Source organism: Canis aureus, chromosome 4 (genome assembly GCF_053574225.1).
Source record: "Canis aureus isolate CA01 chromosome 4, VMU_Caureus_v.1.0, whole genome shotgun sequence".
NCBI lineage: Eukaryota > Metazoa > Chordata > Mammalia > Carnivora > Canidae > Canis > Canis aureus.
Genome location: NC_135614.1, coordinates 57,155,808 through 57,177,387, shown reverse-complemented (window position 1 = coordinate 57,177,387; position 21,580 = coordinate 57,155,808). Strand labels below are relative to the sequence as shown.

The window sequence follows — 21,580 nt, the reverse complement described above, 5'->3', positions numbered from 1 at the left end:
TGCTCTGGCACTAACCGGTGAGGAAGCAGGGAGGGAAGAGGCCGGATGAGAAGTCTGCAGGACTCTGCAAAGCAGAAGTTTCCAGATAGCTGAGACTGGGTTGGGGAATTTGGGGGAGAGGGGGTGGCAGTAGTTAGAGGGGTGGTAAGAAATGCTCTGACATATGTTCAACTTTCTCTTCCTGTGCGCTGAGCAGGGAAATCTCCCCCAGGAGAATACTTTTGCCCTTTAACAGATATGAAACTGACAGGTTGACAGTGTTGCTGAAGTGGAAGAATTTTTTTTTCCTTTTTAATAACATCTTAAACGATAGGCATGGAAGCCGGCACCCTAAATGAAACACGTGTTGCTCTCCAACACCTGACAGCCTGACATAATTTAAGAGCAGCTACCAAGAGCCCACAACTCGAACTGCCCATGAATCTGCTCCCTTGGATGGACTCCAACTGGGTGAAAAAGTGAGGTGGGCCAAGTCCAAGGCACCCGACCTTCTCTTTTCATTTGTATCTGATTGGTGGGGAGTCACTTTCAGAAAACAGGGGAGGCCATAATTAACTTAATAGTGATGTTTTCTGGAGTGTTTTTATTCGTCATCTGATTATTAAACAGATTTATGGCCCTGCCCACCCGCTGAAAAGGAACCAAGACATTTAGTTGAAATTAAAAGTGCAGATAAGGCTGTCTGTTTAGATAATAGCATCTCTTTTTTTCATAGATTACTCATCTTCTGTGAAATCGGGGAGAGGAGTTAATTTGTGTGATAAAGTGCTTTCTATTTCTGGGAGCTAGCTGGTGGATGTGATTGCTTGAGGAAGGAGCATAATTCATTCTTAAAATCACCAAAGGCATGTTCAAGCCACATACCTGTGCCCTGAGGAGTAGGGTGATTTGTAATGTGATGCCGAAGAACAGAGGGGCTTGTGGTTTCAAAGCAAATGTTTGGAGAAGATGTACAATTTGTCTTTAGCTTGAAGGCCCACTCCCTGTTCGTTCTCAGGAACGTGCCAGAGCAATAAACTTCACATGTGCGCCTAAGCCATCCAGCCAGTGGGCCACAGATTGAGAGGGATGATGGAGACAGATGGACTTGGGCTTGAGCTCCAGGGAAATCACTACTAGCTGTGTGACCACAAGCAGTGACAGACCCTTTGTGGGTCTCGTTCCATATCCGTAAAGTAGGGGTAACCCTCAGAGGGTGGTGGTGAGGGATGTGTGCAGGATGGAGCCCACCAAGTGCCCAGGGCAGTGCCTGGTGCCCCCCAGGTATATGCCTGAGTTGGCTATCCTTGGCTTCTGGCTTCTGCTCCAGGGACTCACTCCAGATGGAGAGCCCCCTGAAAAAAATCCATGTGTGCACAGGTATCAGGGGGGATTTCCAACTTTACTGAACACTTGATGGGAAGAAGTAGAGGAGGATTGTACATCACACACTCCCTAGCAATCCACTTACAGCTTCCACCAGACATTCCTATTCTCCCAAGGCCTCTGAGCCACACAATGCCCAGGCTTACTGGTTCCCGCTCTTCTTCCTTCATTTCCCCACCCCCTCAGTGTATTTTATTACTGGAACATGCCTGTGAGCATTTCACCCAACCTGCTCTTCCTCTCTCTCCTCTCATTACCAACTACCACTCAAAGCAGCTTACAGACACATATGGTGGTCTCCCGCCAGTGAACTCTCTCCCCTCCCCTGGGACATGCTGAGTTTTCCAGGAATATACTATTCTATCAAGGGAAGATTGTACTTGTTCTAGACGTTGTTCACCATTTTAGGGAAGTACATCATCAACATCAGTGCTGCTCTTAGGACTTGAGTTGCCAGCCCACATACCTGCACTGATCTGTTAGCTGAACTGAAATGTAAACCAGTACAGGACACTCTAAGTACAACCATTTGGCTACTTCTCTGTCTTCTCACAGTTATCCCAAGCATTTGCGTATTGAAACACGTGTCATTTTTTGATCTCTCCTTTATATCACAGCTGGAGCATTATATAGAATTGTTTCAGGGACGCCTAAGTGGCTCAGCAGTTGAGCATCTGCCTTTGGCTCAGGGTGTGATCCCAGGGTCCTGGGATTGAGTCCCACATCGAGCTTCCTGCATGGAGCCTACTTCTCTCTCTATGTCTCTGCCTCTCTCTCTCTGTGTCTCTCATGAATAAATAAATAAAATCTTCAAAAAAATTGTTTCAAATTGAGTAGTAAGCCCATTATGTTATTTATGAATTTTACTTTAGGATATTAAAGGGGACTATACAAGATAACTGTAACATGAAGGGACATTGAGTAGGATAGGGTGGAAACCCCTAAATCAGAAGGTGAGCCAGCCAGATGTTGGAGCTATGTTGGCTTTTGATCGTGAGTTTAGGCCCAGTTCCCTCAGATCTGCTGTGTCTTTTATATTTTTCAGCTGCAGAGACAATAGAACCCATAGATGCAAAAGCCCCAGTATGCACATTTTCCTGGCAGCTCTTAGGGTGAGGGAAAGGACACCTAAAATATACTCTTTAGAGTCTTTGGCAGAAGAAAATTGACCATAATTGACATAAGTTTCTCCACTCATGTGGTACTCCAGAGATCTCAAATCAACGTATAGGTGTTCTAGTAATGGCCTCCTGAGGTGAGCAATGGAATTGGCAGTCCTGCTTATAGAACTGGTCTTGGGTACACTTTTTCAGAATCTCGACAATAATAACAGTAACAATGGGCTTTGGGCAGGGAGCACTCGCCTCTGGTTGGGAGCTGTGGACAAGGACCTAAGGATCCAGTGAGGCATCTGTTTTTAACACTGTAGTTTCCAGACTGTGCTGCAGGGCAGGGTTTTCTAGATTGTGGTCGAATCATTGTGGAAGGTCATGACATCAGCTTCAGGGATCATGACCAGCTTTTTAACAAAAATGAAATACAAGAGGCTAGAAGAGAAAAAACATATCTGAGTGCATCACACCTTGTATTTCAGTTATGTGTCTGTGTACCAGGTCGTGATGTAAAGTATATCTTTTTATGGGTCACAGTCAAAAGATTTGAAAGTCACTGTCCCCTGACATAGAATGTCTATGAAAACCAGTTCCCCTGAGGGATATTTAGGGCTAAGATTTGAGAACTCTTGCTGTGAGCCTATCAGGAGGAACAAGAATTTATCAGATCTACTCTCACATGAAGGCAAAGGAAGGTTGCGGAGGTGAAGGAGATACCAGGCCAAATGAGGACCACCACGAATCTGAGGAGGAAGATGGAGGGCACCTGAGTCAGGACCCATCCCCTTCACAGTTTTGCTGGAAGCCAGCAGATAGTCTGCATTCCTTGGAGAACTTCAGTTTTTCTATTATTCTAGCAGGAAAATGGAGATTCCGTTTCTAATCATTTAGAAATCCTGCTATGATCATGTTGATCCAGATTCATTTCCCTGATCTCACCTTCTGCATTAAGATGGGTGTTTTTCTCGAATGCTAACATGCACAAGCATCACTCGGAGAACTTATTAAAATCCAGGTCAGTGGGCCCCATGCATCTGATTCTATGGGTTTCGGGAGAGGCCTCAGAATTGGCATTTCTTATAAGTTCCTAGGCGATGCTAATGCACCTGGTCTAGGGTCTGCACTCTGAAAACCGCCGTGTTAGATCAACAGAAAGGAATGTGCCCGGCATACTTCCTGGCACCCAGCAGGAGTGCAGTACATGCTTTCCTGATGAAACTGAGCTGAGTTCTCTCTACAGAAATACCTCTGCTAAGGCTTGCTGCTTTCAACAGCACAGAACTGGCCGGTGGACATTGAATTGTAGGTTTGAAATGGGTGAATTGTATGGGATGTGAATTACTCAGTAAAGCTATTATTAAGAAAAGGAGGGCAGGGAGGAGGACGGGGCGGGGAGGGGTGGGGGAGAAATGGCTGTGTTTTCAAAACCAGCCATCAAGAATATCTGTTACACCCTAGACTGTCTTAAGAGAGGACTCACGCCACAGGAGAATGATAAAGTTCAGCTTTGAGCTGAACTCCAAGGCCCCTTTCAGCTCTGCCTCTCTGAAATTCTCCTGGAATTCAGAGCCAGAACAAGTATGTCTCCTGAAGGACTGGTCTGTTTTCCTTTTCCAAACAGTAATGATGCTTAAATGCCTGTGCATTTCACCTGCCAAAACCCATCCTGGCACCCCATAGCTTTCTTTCCCAACCTCTTTTTAATTTTCCTGCTGTTCATAGTTACCTGTCTGGAAGTTGTTTTAAGCAAGTGAAAGCCCTGGATATCCCAGGGGATGGGAACTAGGATAGAGGTTGTGGGATTAGAAATGTACCCCCCTAGGCAGAATGAAGAGACCAGGGGCATCGAGTGGTAATACAGTTTCACAGTTTCTCATGCCAGCTTTGGGATCAGAAATACCTGGTATGACTCTGGCTGTCACCTACTGGCTGTTTGGACAGAGATTAGCATAAAGCTTTTCTAAGCCTCAGTTTCCCCATCTAAGATAGTTAACAGTGCCTGCCTCCCTGGACCCAGGTGCACAGGGAGCACATGACAGAAATCATGACAATGAAAGTGATGATAAAGATGAGGGTCCACCTCATCTTAACAATTTTCTTTCGGCTAGAAACACCTAAGTGTCATAACAGGACTAAGGGTGACACTTTGACTGCTTTGTGCCCTCCCTCCTCCAAATGGATTGGCAGTGCCTTAGAATACACTAAGACTTACAAGTGAATAAGTCACTCTTGGAAGTAGATGGGCTATGACACTTTAATAGCCAGAAGCCCAGTGGAACTGAGATGTGACAAGACCCAGAACACCTACGGCTGCCAGAAGCCAGCCCGGATGCGTGGAGGGCAGCCTCTCCCACCGCAGCTTCTGCATTATTAACAACACCCCCAGAGGCCAGAGAACCAAGTGACACAGGGACAATGCTGATTTGTTTGGTTTGTGACTTGGTCCCTACTTCCCTTCTCCTTCTTCTCCTCTTCCCTGTCCCTGGAGCTCTCTCCCACATGCTCTGTGCCCTGCCAGAGCTCCTTAATTTTTGGAGATCTTCAGCAGGTATCTCCACAAGGTTCGATGACACCAGAGATTGAAACTCAGGTATTCTTCTTGGGAATTGATTTGATTGCACATAGCACTGGAATAAGGATCCCTGAACAAACTGAACTGGATTTGAGTCCTGTCTTCACCACTTACCTCACGGGCCATGTAATCTTGTACCAGAAACAACATCTCCTGAACTTGACTTCCCTTGTCATGTAATGAGGATGATGAACCGTGACCTGCTTCCTTCACAGGGAAATCAGATCAAATCAAATCAAAGTGAATGAAAGCATGGAGGAGGAAGGCATGTCTGTTCAGCAGGGATTCGGAGATGCGTCTGGCTGTGCATGAGGATGTGGGATCCACTGGCAAGCAGAGCATTCACATGGCTCACCCTCCTAGAGCTCCAAGTGGGAGGGAGACAGAGTAAAGTCCTTCCACGACTGCACAATGATAGATGTCCTGAGCTGAGGGACATGAAGGACATGTTCCAGGGCTCCATAACGATCTACGCTAGAGACCTGCTATGGTCTGGGAGGTCATCAGGAAGGCTTTGGTGAGGAGTTGAAGTCTTGAGTTGAGAGCTGAAGGCTGAGCAGGGTTTCACTAGAGAGAAAGTGAGGAGGGGCTTGGAAACTTGGCCACCCAGGGAGAAGGACTGGCAGGGACAGGCAACCTAAGGCAGAAGCGGTCATCATGGGGCCTTTGGATGCCTGAAGGAAGATGGCATGGTGGGTGGGCAGCAAGGAAGGGAGGGAACCAGCCATGCGCACACAGCCTTGTCATCCCTGGTAAGGATTTTGGACCTTCATCCCAGAGCCGTGGGAAGCCACTGAAAGGTTTAAGCAAGGCAGTGGAAGATGACAAGATGCAATTTACTTCTCTTTTTTTAGAGATCACCTAAACTGCTGCATGCAGACTAGACCAGAGAGGGACAGCAATCATGGCCACTGCACTTGCCCATAGAGGGCAATGCTCCAGACAAGGGATAGCAGTGGCTGGACTGGAACATATTCTTGCTGCGTCACTGTTATGATGCCAGGGTAAAACCTCACCTTTCTTTCTTAGTGTCCTAGGGCTTCCTTCACAGGGTACCACAAACTGGGGAGTTTAAAACAAGAGAACTTTATGGTCTCACAGTTCTGGAGGCTAGAAGTCTGAAATCAGGGTGTCAGCTGGGCCAAGCTCCCTCAGAAGGCTCTACAGAAGAATCCTTCCGTTCCTCTTCAGGCTTCTAGTATTGCTGGCAATCCATGCTGTTTCTTGGCTTGTTTCTGCCTCGTTGTCACATGGCCATCTCCTTGTGTGTCTGGGTTTTCCTCTTCTTAAAAATGCAGTCAGTCACTGCATTCGGGCCCACCCTAAACCAGAATGACCTTGTCTCAACTTGATGACATCTGCAAAGACCCTATTTCCAAGGAAGTTTACATTCACAGGGACCAGGGGCTAGGACTTCAACATATCTTTTGAGGGGACACAATTCAACCCAGAGCATCTCCTCTGACTACAGTTCCTCCCTATGCCACAGCCCTCCAGGTAGAACCATCCTCACAGTCCTGACTGTCCTTGAGACCAGATAAGGAGAGGCTCCATTTCAACATAGGAGCCAGGAAGGCTGCAGGCTTCAGAGAAGTCCGTTTGTGTGTATGTGTGTGTCCGTGTGCACCCACAGTGTGACATATACTGGTCTACAGGGAGGACCCCAGGAAGCACAGGCCCTGAATTCTGGCCCTCAGACCCCACCAGCTGAGAGACTTGGGGCAAGACTTTCTCTTCCCTGGGCCTGTTTCCTCTCTAGTGATGCCAGAATTGATACCTGTTCCACCATCCTTGTAGTGGCTTTTGAGGGAGTCCAACAAGGTAATCAACAAGTATTTCTTGAGAAGATACCACATGCCTGGCCTTAAGATAACTCACTGGGAGTGTTCTTGAGAAAGGGCCAGTGCTCTTCCCAAGGGAGTCACACTGTTCTCCCATGTTAATTCCCCAGGCTTTTCTCCTCTAACGGCATGAATGGTTATGAGCACAGACTCCAGTAGCTCCAGTATCATCCAGTGGCAGTGACAGAGATGAAACAAGAATATCTAGGAGTTGATAATTCTTGAAGCTGGGTGATGAGTTGATTGATGGGGAGTGGGGTGGGGGTAGGGGGCTTGATTCTCTTCTACTTTGTTAATATGTTTGAAATGATTCTTAGTTTTTTTTTTTAAAGCTTAACAAAGAAGACAGCAGCTTCTGGAGCTAGATTGCCTGGATTTAAATCCAAGACCTGCCACCCACTAACTGGGTGGACGTGGGGAAAGCTACTTAACCTCTCTGTGTCCCGGTTTCCTCATCAGTAAAACCAAGATACTTAACCATCAACCACCTCAGGGAGTGTATGTGAAGATTAGATGAGTAAATGTGCTTGGTACGACTGAGTACTGAACACACAGTAACTACTGTTTACAGAAACCGGGTGCCAGAGAGCAACGTGTGACTGAGCAGAAGTCATCACTGGCAGCTTCACAGAACCATACGTTCTCGCAGTTGCTCTAAGTCATACCTGCTGCTTGGTTTTTGTCTGAGTCAGGGTTTTCTGCAAACTGACATAAGATTTGAGTGCACATAGTTAATTTAGGAGGAGATCTTGAGAAACACCAGCAAGAGAGTAAAGAAGTAAGACTGGGAATGGAAGGCCTGTGATGGCACCACTGCTCACGATTCTACTGGTAGCCCCGGGAGCCAGCCCAGAGCACATGCTTGGGGTTATCCCACCCGAGAGGCAAGGGAGCTGGGGCGGCTATCCACCCACATTGTCGCCCTTGGCTGGGGTCCACTCATGGGTGCAGAGAGCTCCCAGCAGAGGCAGATGCTGGCAGGCCCGTAGCCAGGGTTGGGGATCAGAGGACACACACAAAGATGCCAAGGATGTGTCGACAGGGCACGCAGAATCCACCTGTGAGCATTCTTAATTGCTCTTCTGACATCTGTTTAAAGCCTTACCGTGATGGGGTTCACCTTCAGAATCATCGTGACTCATCATTGAGTAAGGGGTAATAAGGGCAAAAGCAGTGGAACTGTATTGCTTTTCAAACATTGCAGCCCCTGGAAGAGGAATGAGTATGTGCCACTAGGGCTGCAGACATCTCTTCTCAGTCCTGGTACTTTTATGCTGAGCCAAGATACAGCCTCAGAGCCTTTCTTAACACAGCTTAGGTATCCATTACAACTCATTAGCTTAGGCACTTTAATGAAGTCTGTTTTCCATCCCTGTCCTAGTGCTCAGGAAACTGGGAGAAATTCCAGGGTGGAAAATGCTGCATCGATGTAGGATTCTGGATTGGAAGATATTTCAGCTCTCTGGTCCTCCCCATTCCCCTCTGGCTCGACCGAGGGGCCGGACTGCCGTGAGGCAGAGGTGAGGTTTGGTGCAGTAGGAAGAGCCTGCTCTTTTACAGTCAGGCAGGGCTGGGTTTTAGACCTTGGCTTCATCATTTATAAACTGTGTTCTTTGGGCAGGTTACATCTCCCACTCTGAGCCTCTCGGTATCTTCTATAAAATGGGGTTGTGATGCCCTGCTTGTAGTGCTGTCGTAGGTGTCAGAGATGATGTATATGAAGCAGGGAGCTCTCCATGTGTGAGCGAGGGCTCAGTAATTGTTCCCTATAATTGTCATCATCGTAACCATCATCATCTTCATCCAAGTCCCTTCCAGCTCTAAAATTCTGTGACTTTAGGGATCGTGCTCATCCAAGAAGACAGTGTGGTAAAATCAGGCAACAGTCCTGATTTTGTGTAAATGCATTTTCTGATAAGGACAGGAGGAGCATAATTGCCCCTAAATAATTGCTCCGATTTCACCACAAGCTGTCAAAAGGCCCTAATTGGTCGATCTGTAATGACTGCAGCCATCTGCGTTTGGGGTGATTTAGCGATGGGGCTCTGCCCAAACCAGGCCCTCAATGATTAGAGCCGGACGGGGTGATATTTCACCCTCTGATGGGAGTAGTGGTGTGTGGGTGAAGGAGATTATCTCATCCTCGTTTTAATGACCTACCAGTTGAACCCAGCCAAGCAGCAGCGCTGGTCACAGACAATGACTATGGATTTTTTTCCTTTTTTTAAAAGATAGTGTTCCTGCCCGAACAGCAGTATTATCTGGAGCGTGATCATGCCTCTTGCTATCTTGTTTCACTGCCCAAGAAAGTCTCTTTTGGAAAGATTTAGTCTCTCAATTAGGGCAAATTGATTTCTGCTTTCTACAGAGTCACTGTTCCAAAGCGAAGTGGTAAAGGGCAGGAGGCGCCATATTAATCTTGGCAACCAAGCAAGAAGGCGACCTGGAGTATTTTTCAGCCTTCCAGCCTTGGCTTGTATATGTGTAGATAATCTTCTCTCCGTATATCTTTTAATTGCTCCGACCAGCAAGATGCCAGGCGATACACCATGAAACATGCTTCAAGTCATGGAAGTTTCTGGAAACTTACATCAAGCAACTGGAGAAGCGTCCTGAGTGTGCCAGTGCAAAAGTGGTTTTAGTGGCACCTGAGATGATCTCAGTTGGTCCAGACATTTTGCATTAGACAACGTTGAATCATGTGGAGAGAACGTTTTCTCTTTCCAGCTCTCATCTGTGTCTTCTGATTACCTTGGATGAGAGTTTCGGTTGGTTGTCCGTATCTCCCTTCTTGACAGAGAGAGAGAACAGAGCTTAAGCTCCTAGTTGTGGGGAGGAAGGAGGGCCTGGCTAAAATCCAGTCACACCATTTTATTTTTATTTTTTTTTAATTTATTAGCTCTTTATCATAAATGGTACCGATGTTCCATTTATGGTGTTTGCTCCCCTTTAAAGTAAATCTAATTAAATGAAAAATTTTAATTTAAAAAGGTGAGTTGATTTTAAAACTAACTGGTAGGGTAGTGGAACTGGCAAAGATCGTGATACAGGATTGTGAGAGCTTGAGGAACACAAGAGGGGGGAAAGCATTGTATTCTATAGAAAACCCAGCGATTTATTGGCTGTACAACAACAAGCTTCTCTGAGCATCCGTTTTCTCGCCCTGTCAAGGGCAGAGAAGCATGATGTGGAGTATGATTTAATGAAGCAGGGGAGATAAATGTGTGAAGCTCCTTTACAAATTATAGTCTGCCTTCCATAACAGTGAAAGTGATTCATTTCTATAAGGGGTTAGAAAAATAAAAGGGTCATATGGTTCTGGCAGCCAGAGGACCCTGGTTTGAAACCCAGCCCTGCTGTTAAGTATATGCCATAGGGGGGTCCTTCCCTTTTTTAGACCTCAGTTCTCTGTCTATAAAATAGAGACTGAACTACTCCAGTGGTTTCCAGGTGTGGCTATGCATCAGAATCACTTCTGGAACAAAAGATGCTGGATGCTGCCCCAGACTTACCAAGTCACAGTTCTTTAGGATGATGCCCAACATAGCTGTATTTATAGCCGGCTCACCAGGTGAATCAGACGTGCGCGTCTCCTGACATAGGAGGGTCCTTCCAGCTCTAACCCCGGATGGAGTGAATTCAGAGTAGGGTTTGGGGCCTGGGTTAGGGAAGGTGATCACCCAGTAGCTCTGGTCGTATGCTAACTAGGTTTCCATGAGGCCTGGGTCCACAGCCCTGGAAGACCTTTTGGTCCAAACCATGATTCAAGGATAGCACCAAGGCCCAGAGGAAATCAAGGAATGGCCCACTGTGCTGGAATCAAGAGCATAGCCAGTTCTGATTCCCAATCAGTTCCAACTTTTCCAGCTGAGACAGAGAGAATGAGTGTGTGTTTTGACCAGTATTTTTTTCCTTCAAGTTTTTATTTAAATTCTAATCAGTCAACACACAGTACAATGTTGGTTTCAGGAGTAGAATTCAGTGATTCATAACTTATATACAACATCCAGAGCTCATCATAATAAGTACCTTCCTTAATCCCTATCATCATCTAGCCCATCCCCACCCGCCTCCCTCCATCAACCCTCAGTTTGTTCTCTATCTTTAAGAGTCTCTCATGGTTGTTTCCCTCTCTCTTCCCACCCACCATATGTTCATCTGTTTTGTTTCTTAAATTCCACATATGAGTAAAATCATATGATGTTTGTCTTTCTCTGACTGACATTTCGCTTAGCACAATACCCTCTAGTTCTATTTACGTCCTTGCAAATGGTGACATTTCATTCAGTTTGATGGCTGAGTACATACACACCACATCTTCTTCATCCGTTCATCAGTGGATGGACACCTGGGCTCTTTTCATAGTTTCGCTATTGTTGATAATGCTGCTATAAATGTCGGGGTACACGTACCCCTTCGAATCTGTATTTTTGTATCCTTAGGATAAATACCTAGTAGTACAATTACTGGATTGTAGGGTAATTCTACTTAACTTTTTGAGGAACCTCCATGCTGTTTTCCAGAGTGGCTGCACCAATTTACATTACCAACAACAGTGCAAGAGAGTTCCTCTTTCTCCTCATCCTTGTCAATACCTCTTGTTTCTTGTGTTGTTAATTTTGGCTGTTCTGACAGGTGTGAGGTGGTAACTCATCATGGTTTTGATATGTATTTCCCTGATGATTAGTGATGGTGAACATCTTTTCATGTGTCTGTTATACATCTAGATGTCTTCTTTGGAAAAATGTCTATTTATGTCTTTAGCCCATTTCTTAACTGGATTATTTGTTTTTGGGGTGTTGGGTTTGATAGACCAGTATTTTTTAAATTAAGGTAAAAATTGCAAACAGTGAAAGAATGCACAGCTATGTTAACTATACAATTCCAAGAAGTTTAACAGGTGTATACACTTGGGAAGCCAACCCCCAGTCAAGATACAGAAATTACGTTACCCAGAAAGTTCCCCCATGCTCCTTCTAGCCAGTCTCCACACCCCAGACAAACACTTTTCTTAATTCTGTCCTCGAAGATTGTTTCAGCTGTTGATAAACTTTAAATGAATCATACACTAAGTTATTTTTTGTGTCTAGCTTCTTTGGTTCAACATAATAATTTTGAAATTCATCCATGTGGTTGGATATATCAAAAGTTTTTTCCCTTTATTGCTGAGTAGGGAATCTATTGTATGACTCTACCACAATTTGTTTATCCCTTTACCTGTTGGTGATATTTAAGTTGTTTCTAGTTGGTACTATTATGAATAAAACTATTGTGAAACACTCTCATTTTTTTCTGTGGGTGTCTGTTTTTGTTTCTCTTGGGTAAATAACTATAAGTAGAATTGCTTGACATAAGACAGTTGTCTGATACTTTTATAAGAAGAAATCAGCTCTTCAAAGTGGTTGTACACTTTCTATTCTTTCCAGCAAGGAGTCAGTTCCAATTGCTCACTTCTTCCACAGTATCTCATATTGTTCCTATTTTTACTTTATGTCATTCTGGGGAATCTATAGGAATGGCATCTCAAGCTTTAATTTGGGTCATGCCTTTTCATACACTTACTGGACATTTATATATCAGTTCTTTTGTGACATGTTCTTGTAAAAATGTTTCAAGGTTTTTTGCCCAGTTTTACATCAGTCGTCTTTTTTTTATTGACTTTGTCAGAATTCATTACATATTCTGAATACAAGTCCTTTGTCAGATACATGTTGTGACTATTTTCTCCCAGACTCTTCCTTGCCTTGTCATTTTTCTTACTGATGTCTTTTGATGAGCAAGGTTTGGAGAGCAAGTTCTTAATCAAGTCTAATTTATCAGGGTTTTTTTTTCTTTTATGGGTTAGTGCTCTTTATGTCCTAAGAAATCTTTTCCTACCCCAAGTTCACAACAATATTGTCCCATGTTTTCTTCAAGAAGCCTTATAGCTTTAGCCTAAAAGCCTTTAGCCTTTAAATCTGTGATCGATCTAAAATTATTTTTTGTGTATGATATGAGGTAGGGGTTGTGGTTCATCTTTTTCATGTGCTTATCCAGTTATACTAGGACATGTTAGGTTTTTTTTAGTTCTTAATTTCCATTCCAGTATAGTTAACATACAATGTTACATTAGTTCCAGGTGTACAAAGAGTGATTCAGCAATTCTGTACAGTACTCAGTGCTTATCGTAAGTGTACTGTTAATCTGCTTCACCTATTTCACCTGTCCCCCACCAACCTCCCCTCTGGCAATCAGCAGTTTGTTCTCTGTAAGTTAAGTCTGTTTCTTGGTTTGTCTTTCTCTCTCTCTCTCTCTCTCTCTTTTTCCTTTGTTCGTTTGTTTTGTTTCACATTTTTGAGAATTCTTTTCTATTCTCATTGAATTTGCCTTGGTGCCCTTGTCAAAAATCAGGCAATGACACATATGTATGTACGCTTCTGGCCTCTCTGTTCTGTTCTATTGATGCGTTTGTTTATTCCTTGCCAGTACTATACTGTTTTGATTATTTTGACTTTATAATGTTTTGAAATCAGTGTGAGTCCTTCAACTTTGTTCTTTTTCAATATTGTTTTCACTGTTCTAGGTTCTTTACAAGTTGTCAATTTCAAAACCTGCTGTGATTTTATTGAGATTGCATTGAATTTATAGATAAATTTGAAGAGAATTGACTCTTTAACAATATGGGAAAAAAAACAATATGGAATCTTCTAATCTATACATATGATTTATCTCTTCATTTATTTGGGTCTTTATCTATTTGAAGTTATTTTACAAAGGATATTTTTATCGTACTTTCTAATTGTTCTTTGCTAGTATGTAGAAATACAATTGGTTTTTTTTAATTTAACAGCCTTATTAGATACAATTTACATAATATAAAAATCACATATTTTAAGCCTGTAGTTCAGTGTGTTCTTAGGTGAATGAATACAGTTGTGAAACTATCACCATAATCCAGTTTTAAATATTTCCATCACTCCAAAAAGCTCCCTTGTTTGCAATCAATCCCCACTCCCAACCCTCCTCCAGACAACTGCTAACTTTCTTTCTGGCCCTGTAATTTTGCCTTTCTAGAAATTTCAGATAAATAGAATCATAATATTATCTACACTTATGTGTCTGACTGCTTTATCCCAGCCCTATTTTTAAGGTTCTAACCCAGCCCTATTTTTAAGGTTCATCTGAATTGTTGCAATTGCTCTTTTCTTTTTTATTCCTGAATAGTATTCCATTATATGGGTATACTACATCTGTTTGTTCATTCATCAGTTGATGGATGTTTGGATGGTTTTCATTTCGGGGCCATTTTGAATATTGATGCTGTGAACATCAATGTGAAAGTTTTCGGGTGGACATATGTTTTCACTTCTCTTGGGTATATACCTAGGAGTGGAATTGCTGGGTAATACATTAACCATGCTTAACTGCTTGAGGAATGGCCAGACTGTTTACCAAAGTGGCTGTACCATTTTACATTACCAGCATATGAAGATTCTTATTCTTGGCATCTTTGTCAACACTTATTATCTGACTTTTTCATTATGACCATTCTAGTGGATGTGAAGTAGTATCTCACTGTGGTTTTGATTTTCATTTCCCTAATGACTAAAGATGTTGAACATCTTTTCATGTGTTTATTGGCAATTTGTATATCATCTTTGGAGAAGTGCCTATTCAGATCTTTTTACCCAATTCTTTTTTTTTTTACATTTGTTTTTATTTAAGTTCAGTTTGCCAACATATAGTATAACAGTGCTCATCCCATCAAGTGCCCTCTTCAGTGCCCATCATCCAGTTACCCCATCCCCCTGCCCACACCCCCTTACCCATTTTTTAAAAATTGAGGTAAAATTCACATAACATAAAGTTAATCATGTTAAAGTGTACAATTCATTGGAATTTAATGCATTCACAGTGTTGTGCAACCATCACCTTGTTCCAGTATGTTTGCTCAAAAGGAAACCCCATACCATTAAGTAGTCACTCCTCATTTCTCCCATCCTAGTCTCTGGTAATAACTAATCTGTTTGCTGTCTCTATGGATTCACCTATTCTAGAATTTCATGCAAGTAGAATGATAGAATATGTGACCTTTTGTGTCTGGCATCTGTTACTTGGTATAATGTTTTGAGGTTCATCTGCATTTTACCCTGTATCAGTACTTCATTCCTTTTTATGGTTGAGTGATATTCTATTCTTTGGATATATTTCATAGTTGTGTATCCATTCATGAGATGATGAAAGCTTGGGTTATTTCCACCATTTGGCTGTTGTTAATAGTGTTGCTATAAACATTCATGTATAAGTAATCAAAAGATTGTCTTAGTTATCCTGGATCCCTTGATCTCCTCCATAAATTTTAGGATCAGCTTGTCAATTATCAATTTTTGCAAAGAATTCAGCTACTATTTTTGAGCTCATTGAATCTATAGACAATATAGGAGGTATTGCCATCTTAACAATATTAAGTCATCCAATTAATGACCACAGAGTATCTTTCCATTTACGTCTTTAATATCTTTCAACAGTGTTTTGCAGTTTTCAAAGTATACAGTTTTTACTTCTTTTGTTAAGCTGTAAATGGTATTTTTACCATTTTTAATTGCAGTTTCCAGTTGCTTTTTTATTTACCAGTACATAGGAATACAATTAATGTTTAAATGTTGACCTGTATCCTGATATCTTGCTAAGTGTACCTATTAGTTCTGGTTTCTTTGTAGTTTTCCCAGGATTTTTCTTTTTTTTTTTTTTTCCCCAGGGGGAAAAAAAAAGCTTTATTTGGGCTGAGAGTTGGAGAATGAGAAGGCCCTGAGCCAGCCTACTGAGCTAAGAAGTGAGATTAGATTCCAAAACGGCAGGTAGAGCTTATCAACCAAATGGACTCCACCTCCCAGCACGCTTACAGTTAGTAAATCAATAAAGGCTGGTGGGAAATCTATTTGCCACTAAATCACCAAAGTATGCCAGCCACCATTACAAAACGGCACAGTTTCTTTTCTTCCATAATTAAATTTCCACAACCTCTCTCAACTACAAGTATTACAAAAGAAAGTTTTAAAAAATCCCATTTTACAGATCTTAAACTCATCTTCAGCATTTAGCTCAAAGGTCTCACCAGCCTCAAAAAATAGTTCTGCTAAGCTCATCAGCTAAAAGGTCTTTCCAAGTAGTAAGAAGACGGTCTTTGCTAGCCCATGGCAATTCTTTGGCCCATTTTCCCAAGCCAGTTAGGGCTGAACAGCAGAGTAAGGCTCAGAGTGGGGGGTGAGGGAGAAGGGGCACAAGGGTTAATTTTCCCCAGTACAAGATGCCATTTGAAGCTTGATGGGAGAGCAGAACTGGAGTGACTTGAGGGAAGGGTCCAGGCCCTGTATTCAGTCAGAGTCACTGCTGGAAGAGGAGAAGGAGGAGGAGGAATGCTTGCCATGCTTGTGGTGTTTGTGCATCTTTTTATGAGCTTTCTTCATTTTCTTCCGCATCTTCTTGTCCATCACCATTCCCCATCCCCCCATGCCAGGTGGCAAGGGATTAACAGGAGGCGTGCCAGGAGCAGGTGGTGGGTAGGGAGGTGGGTAGGGACCCGTGGGTTGGCATCCAGGGTACCCTGGTTGTGGCACAGGATAAGGGAGCCCGCCGGGTGGGGGGGGAAGCTGGATTCCCCTGGGGAGCCCCTGGGGTAGTTGGATAGGGGCCCAGAGGGTAGCCGGGATTCACAGGTGGCGGATGGACAGGATTGGCACCTCAGGGTACCCGATGTTAGGGGGATATGGATGCGGCCCTGACTGCCCAGCATTGGGATTCCACATGTTCGGGGCTTTCTTGCAGCCTAGGGACGAGGAAAGGAGGAAACTGGGGAATCCAACACCCAGTCTGGATTTACACCACCTCCTAGGCTGGACTCATCCTCCCCCAGGATTTTTCTATGTAAAACAATCCTGTCATCTACAATTAAAGATACTGTTTCCTTTTTCTTCCCAATCTTTATGCCTTTTATTTCTTTGTCTTGCCAGTTGTATTGGCTAGGAATTTGAGTACAGTGTTGAATGGAGGTGGTGAGAGAGTGTACAGCCTTTAACCTGATCATAGGATAAAAACATTCAGTATTTCATTGTTAAGCGTGGTACAAACTTTAGGGGGTTTTGGCAGCCATACTAGAGGTTTGGTGGGGTTTTTTTCATACTAGGGTTTTTATAAGGAGCCCTAACTGTGATTAAAATCAAGAGACACCCGGTTAAGCCTAGGACTTTCAGTAAAAAGAGGCTATCTTTGAGATTGATTTAGAGCAACTTTACCAGGCACAGGGCCGAAACCCAGCCCACATTAGAATACGCAAAAAGAGGAATTTGTTTCATGTATAGTAAGAATGTCTAAAAGTCTGTCTGCCTCAGGCACAGGGGGACCTGGGGAATCAAAATACCTTTTAGGATCACTTCCATCTCGTCTCTTTTTACATGTTACTTCAGTCCCAGCCGGAGCCCCCCTCCCACCTTTCATCACCTCATTTGCCAAAGATGTCACCAGCACCTCCAGATTTATGGCCAACCAACTTAACAACTCTAGGAAAAAGAAAGGGCCTCGTTTTTCAAAAAAAAACAAAAAAACAAAAACAAAAAAACCCTCAAGAGTAATTCTTTGAAGCTAGTCAGGTCACATGGCCATCCCTCAACCAATCACTATAGGCAAGGAAATGGCATGCCTTGATTGGTTGGGCCCAGACCACATGCTCTGCCCCCTTGGCTCCTAGAGATAGGGTAAGCCGCACCTAGGGTGTGATGGACTGAGAGTGTGGGAGGGGCAGTTTCACCAAGCAAAATCAGAACATTGTTTCCAGAAAAAGAGAGGTCTCAGCCAAGTATAAACTCCAGCTGCACACACTCTCCTACAGACTATCTTTGTGTGGTCCAGGCCTGGCACTGGCACTCAAGACTTTGGGCTTCAGCAGTCTCATTTAGATATGCAGGTGGTCATCCTACCTGAAAGGTCCCATGAGGCATTGTGCGGGAAGGGAAAGCTGTGTCTAAACTATAAAGTATAGTGCACACGTCAGGGAGGGAAGATAAGAACGGTTACCAAACAGCTGTTCTCACCCCTCTTCTGTCTCTCTCGCAGAGCACCTGAAGAAGCCACTTGAAGACTACATGGCCCTTTTCCCCAGTGTGAGGATTCTTCGAACCAAGAAACGGGAAGGGCTGATAAGAACCCGGATGCTGGGGGCCTCAGCGGCAACTGGGGATGTCATCACATTCTTAGACTCACACTGTGAAGCTAATGTTAACTGGCTTCCCCCCTTGCTTGGTAAGGCATCCTCCCATGGCAAGGTAGGCCCCAACCTCTTGCAGGAATTGTCGGCAAGGGTTCCCTTAACTGCTTGAGATGCAGCCAGCCAGTGTCATGTGCCACAAGGGATTCAGGAATGCTCAAAGAAACTTTAAAATTCCACTCAAGCCCTGTCCCTTCATTTTACAGAGGAGGAAGCCAAGAGGGGAAGTGACTTGCCCAAAGTCCTACAGCATGCTAATGCCTAGTTACATGATATCTTCCCCCAGGTTACTGCAAGTATTATTAGAAAGGAAGCCAAGGCTATCTACTGGTAGGAGCCAAACTGTGGAGGGACATTATCCTAGTAGCTTAGAATAGTTAACATTCACTGCACTGCTACTAAGCCAGAAAAGTTGTAAGTGTTATCTCCAGGCCTTACAAAAGTATGCCAGGTCAGAAGTGTCCCCATCTTACAGTAGAAGATATTGAGTTTTAGAGATACTGAGTGACTCAATATTGTTCCTTTAGGTCGTAAGTGTCAACATCGCCGTCTCTCTGGCCCCAAAGTCTGTCCACTCTCACAACTCCACACTGCCTCCCTAAATTCCTTTCCTGTCTGGAGAGTTTCTGACAGCTATCAGGAAAGGGCTGTGGACAGGGCAGCACGATCCAGCAGTCATCCACCATAGCACTGCAGACAGAAAGGAGGCATGAGGATCGGGTTCTGGGCAGTGAGGTGCCTCCTAGCTGGCTGAGGAAGCAGGTCTGGGTTCTGTGGAGTTCAGACTCATTGAAGGTGGTCAGCTGGTGCTAATGGGTGGACCTCGAAGAGGAAATGTCCCGATGAGACTGGAATCAAGCGAGGGACAGCAACAGAGGCAGAATGGAGAAGAGTTGTCAATCTAGAGAGAAAATGTCACACACACACACAAAAAAAAAAGAAAATGTCCCTCTCAAATGAGTAGGTATGCTCTCCATAACAGAAGGAGCTGGGGAGCAAAGGGAACTGAAACTTAGGGCCAACCTGAGCCTGCATCCGAATCACCTGGAAGACTCATTAAAACACAGAGTGCTGGACCTCACCCTAGAATTTGTGACTGAGAAAATCCAGGGGTAGAGCCTGAGAAGCTGCATTACTAAGCAGATCCCAGGTGCTGCCAATGCTGCTGGTCCAGGGACCACACTTCGAGGAGCACTGCTTAAGCCACCATGCAGAGGTGAGAACGAAAAGCAAAACCCACACAGTTTAATGGGATAATCCAGCAAATTTGTTTTTTAACACAGATCAGCATGGAACCTCAGTATTAGATTATATGCTTCTGACCCCAAGGGTCCAGGATCCCATTGGGTTAAGAAAAGGATATAACACAGATTTTCTGGCTGTTTATTTAATTAAGCCAAGAGGTCTCTCCATCTGCCTTTCATTACTGAAAGAGAAAAAGAAAAAGAGAAAGAAAAACCTCACCATAAATCACCTGATTTATAGTGCTAAAGGAACAACCCATTTATTGGGTCATCCAGTGACTCATAAAGAGAACAAAGTGGTGGGGCACGAAGCTGAGCTGGGAGTCTAAATAGCCCTTAACTCTGTTTCTATGGAAATATATGAGGGTAATTTTCATAATCCGCAGAATACATGGAAGGAACATTCTCCCTCTTTTTATTTTTTATTTTTCCAATAGAAAAGTGAACTGGTGGTGTAGATGTAAAAGTGTGTCCTTGTTCATACGAGGGGCATCAGGGCTTTTGTCTCGAAACCATTAACACTTCCTTGCACAGCTCACTTCACCTTTTTTTTTTTTTAAAGATTTTATTTATTCATGAGAGAGAGAGAGAGAGAGAGAGAGAGAGGCAGAGACACAGGCAGAGGGAGAAGCAGGCTCCATGCGGGGAGCCCGATGTGGGACCCGATCCCAGGACTCCAGGATCATGCCCTGGGCCGAAGGCAGGCATAAACCGCTGAGCCACCCAGGGGTCCCTCACTCCGCCTTCCGGGGAAATGAGGCATACCTGAGCCTAAGAAGGATTCAGCCCCCCAAAGGGAAGCCATTGTTGATCCTCATTTCCTGCCACCACCACCACCATCAGCAGCAGCAGCAGCATCATGGCTCTGCTAGCCCCTTAGCTGTTTAGGCCACAGCTACAGTTGAATTTGACAGTACCTGGTAAAGCAGACAGGCCAGGCATGATTATCCACATATAACAAATGAGGAGACTAAAGAGTTGGAGAATGAGGGTGATGCTCAGCCTCTGAGCTTCTGAGCTTCTTTCAGCAGCTCCAGTCACAGACGATGTCGGCGGAGTGCTGATGGGATGTGTGGATGTGTGAGAGGCTAGGCTGAGCACCTTGGCCCACTATCCCATGCGGTCTTCACAGGGACCCCCTGAGATTGGTGCCATCTTCCTCCATTTTGTCGGTAGGGAAACCAGGGTTCAGAAGCATCAGAAAACCTTTGTCAAGGTTATGCTGCCCGTGGGTGACAAAACCAGGGCTTGGACCTGGGCATTTTGTCCCCAGGTGAGTACAGCAGCACCTTGACCTCACACCTCCCACCATCAGCCAGCCTTCTGCAGAGCGCTGTGTCCTTGGCCCAGAGCCTCTGTAGGTGTGAAATCCCCCCTGCGCAGCTGTGAATAATTGGGAAGGGAAGCACTTCTCCAGATCTTTCCTTGGAGAAGTTTCTTCGACTTCATTAAGAATCCCCCTCGGGAGCCTGTTCACCAGGCAGATCCAAGCTCTACCCCCAGAGTCTGATTCTCTGTAGGTGCATCTGGCACTGGTAGCCCAGAGGACACACTACCGAAAACAGCGTTTCTCAAACTTTTTTGACCGTATGCCACAGTTGGCAATACATTGGATATCTCAGTCCAGTACACAAACACACACCTGTGTGGTTTGCCTGAAACACATCTCCTGAAAAACTATTTTTTCTCATCACTTGGAATGCACTCTCACATTCAGTGTTCTTTTCTGGTTCATTACACACAGAGACACACACACACAAATACACAATCAATTTTATGACCCACCTATGGATTGCATCTTGCAGCTTAGGAAAAGGCAAAAATGCTGCTTCCTCTCCTGGAAGAAAACTGTGCTTGATGAAGCCTGAGCCCTAGGCAGCTGCCAGCCTGCACTGGCCCTACCAGGCTCCACATTCCAAGCCTTGAACTTGACTGTTGGGCCAAGCAGACAGGCATAGTCCACTTGCCCCTTATGGCAGATCATCTTCCCCGATCACTGGCACCTCCAAGCTGCAATCACAGCTTCATGGAAGGAACATTGAAGAACAGAGCAAACCAAAGCTTAAAATTCTGGTCAGTAGGTTGGGCAGAGTGAATTTTATAAAATCAGCTCCTCCCTGGTTTAAAGGGGACCATAAAAAGCCATCTGGTCAGGGGCCCCTCCTTGCCATCTTGGGTCACCTAGCCTTTTAGCCTTCCTATAGCAC

The 21,580-nt window shown here is 44.3% G+C and overlaps 1 protein-coding gene and 1 pseudogene across 13 annotated transcripts in view; one reads left to right on the top strand and one right to left on the bottom strand.

The window, feature by feature from the left end:
- GALNT10 (polypeptide N-acetylgalactosaminyltransferase 10) overlaps positions 1-21,580 on the top strand; it is a 216,131-nt gene that overhangs the window by 153,896 nt on the left and 40,655 nt on the right. For all 13 annotated transcript variants that reach the window (XR_013378346.1, XR_013378345.1, XR_013378341.1 and 10 more), the window contains exon 5: positions 17,979-18,164. Coding sequence is in view for 2 of the 13 variants with exons in the window: in XM_077895782.1 (XP_077751908.1) it covers positions 17,979-18,164 (186 nt within the window). In the remaining 11 variants the exon portion in view is untranslated. The remainder of the gene's footprint in view (positions 1-17,978; positions 18,165-21,580) is intronic.
- On the bottom strand, positions 15,630-16,690 carry LOC144311900 (proline-rich protein 13 pseudogene; annotated as a pseudogene).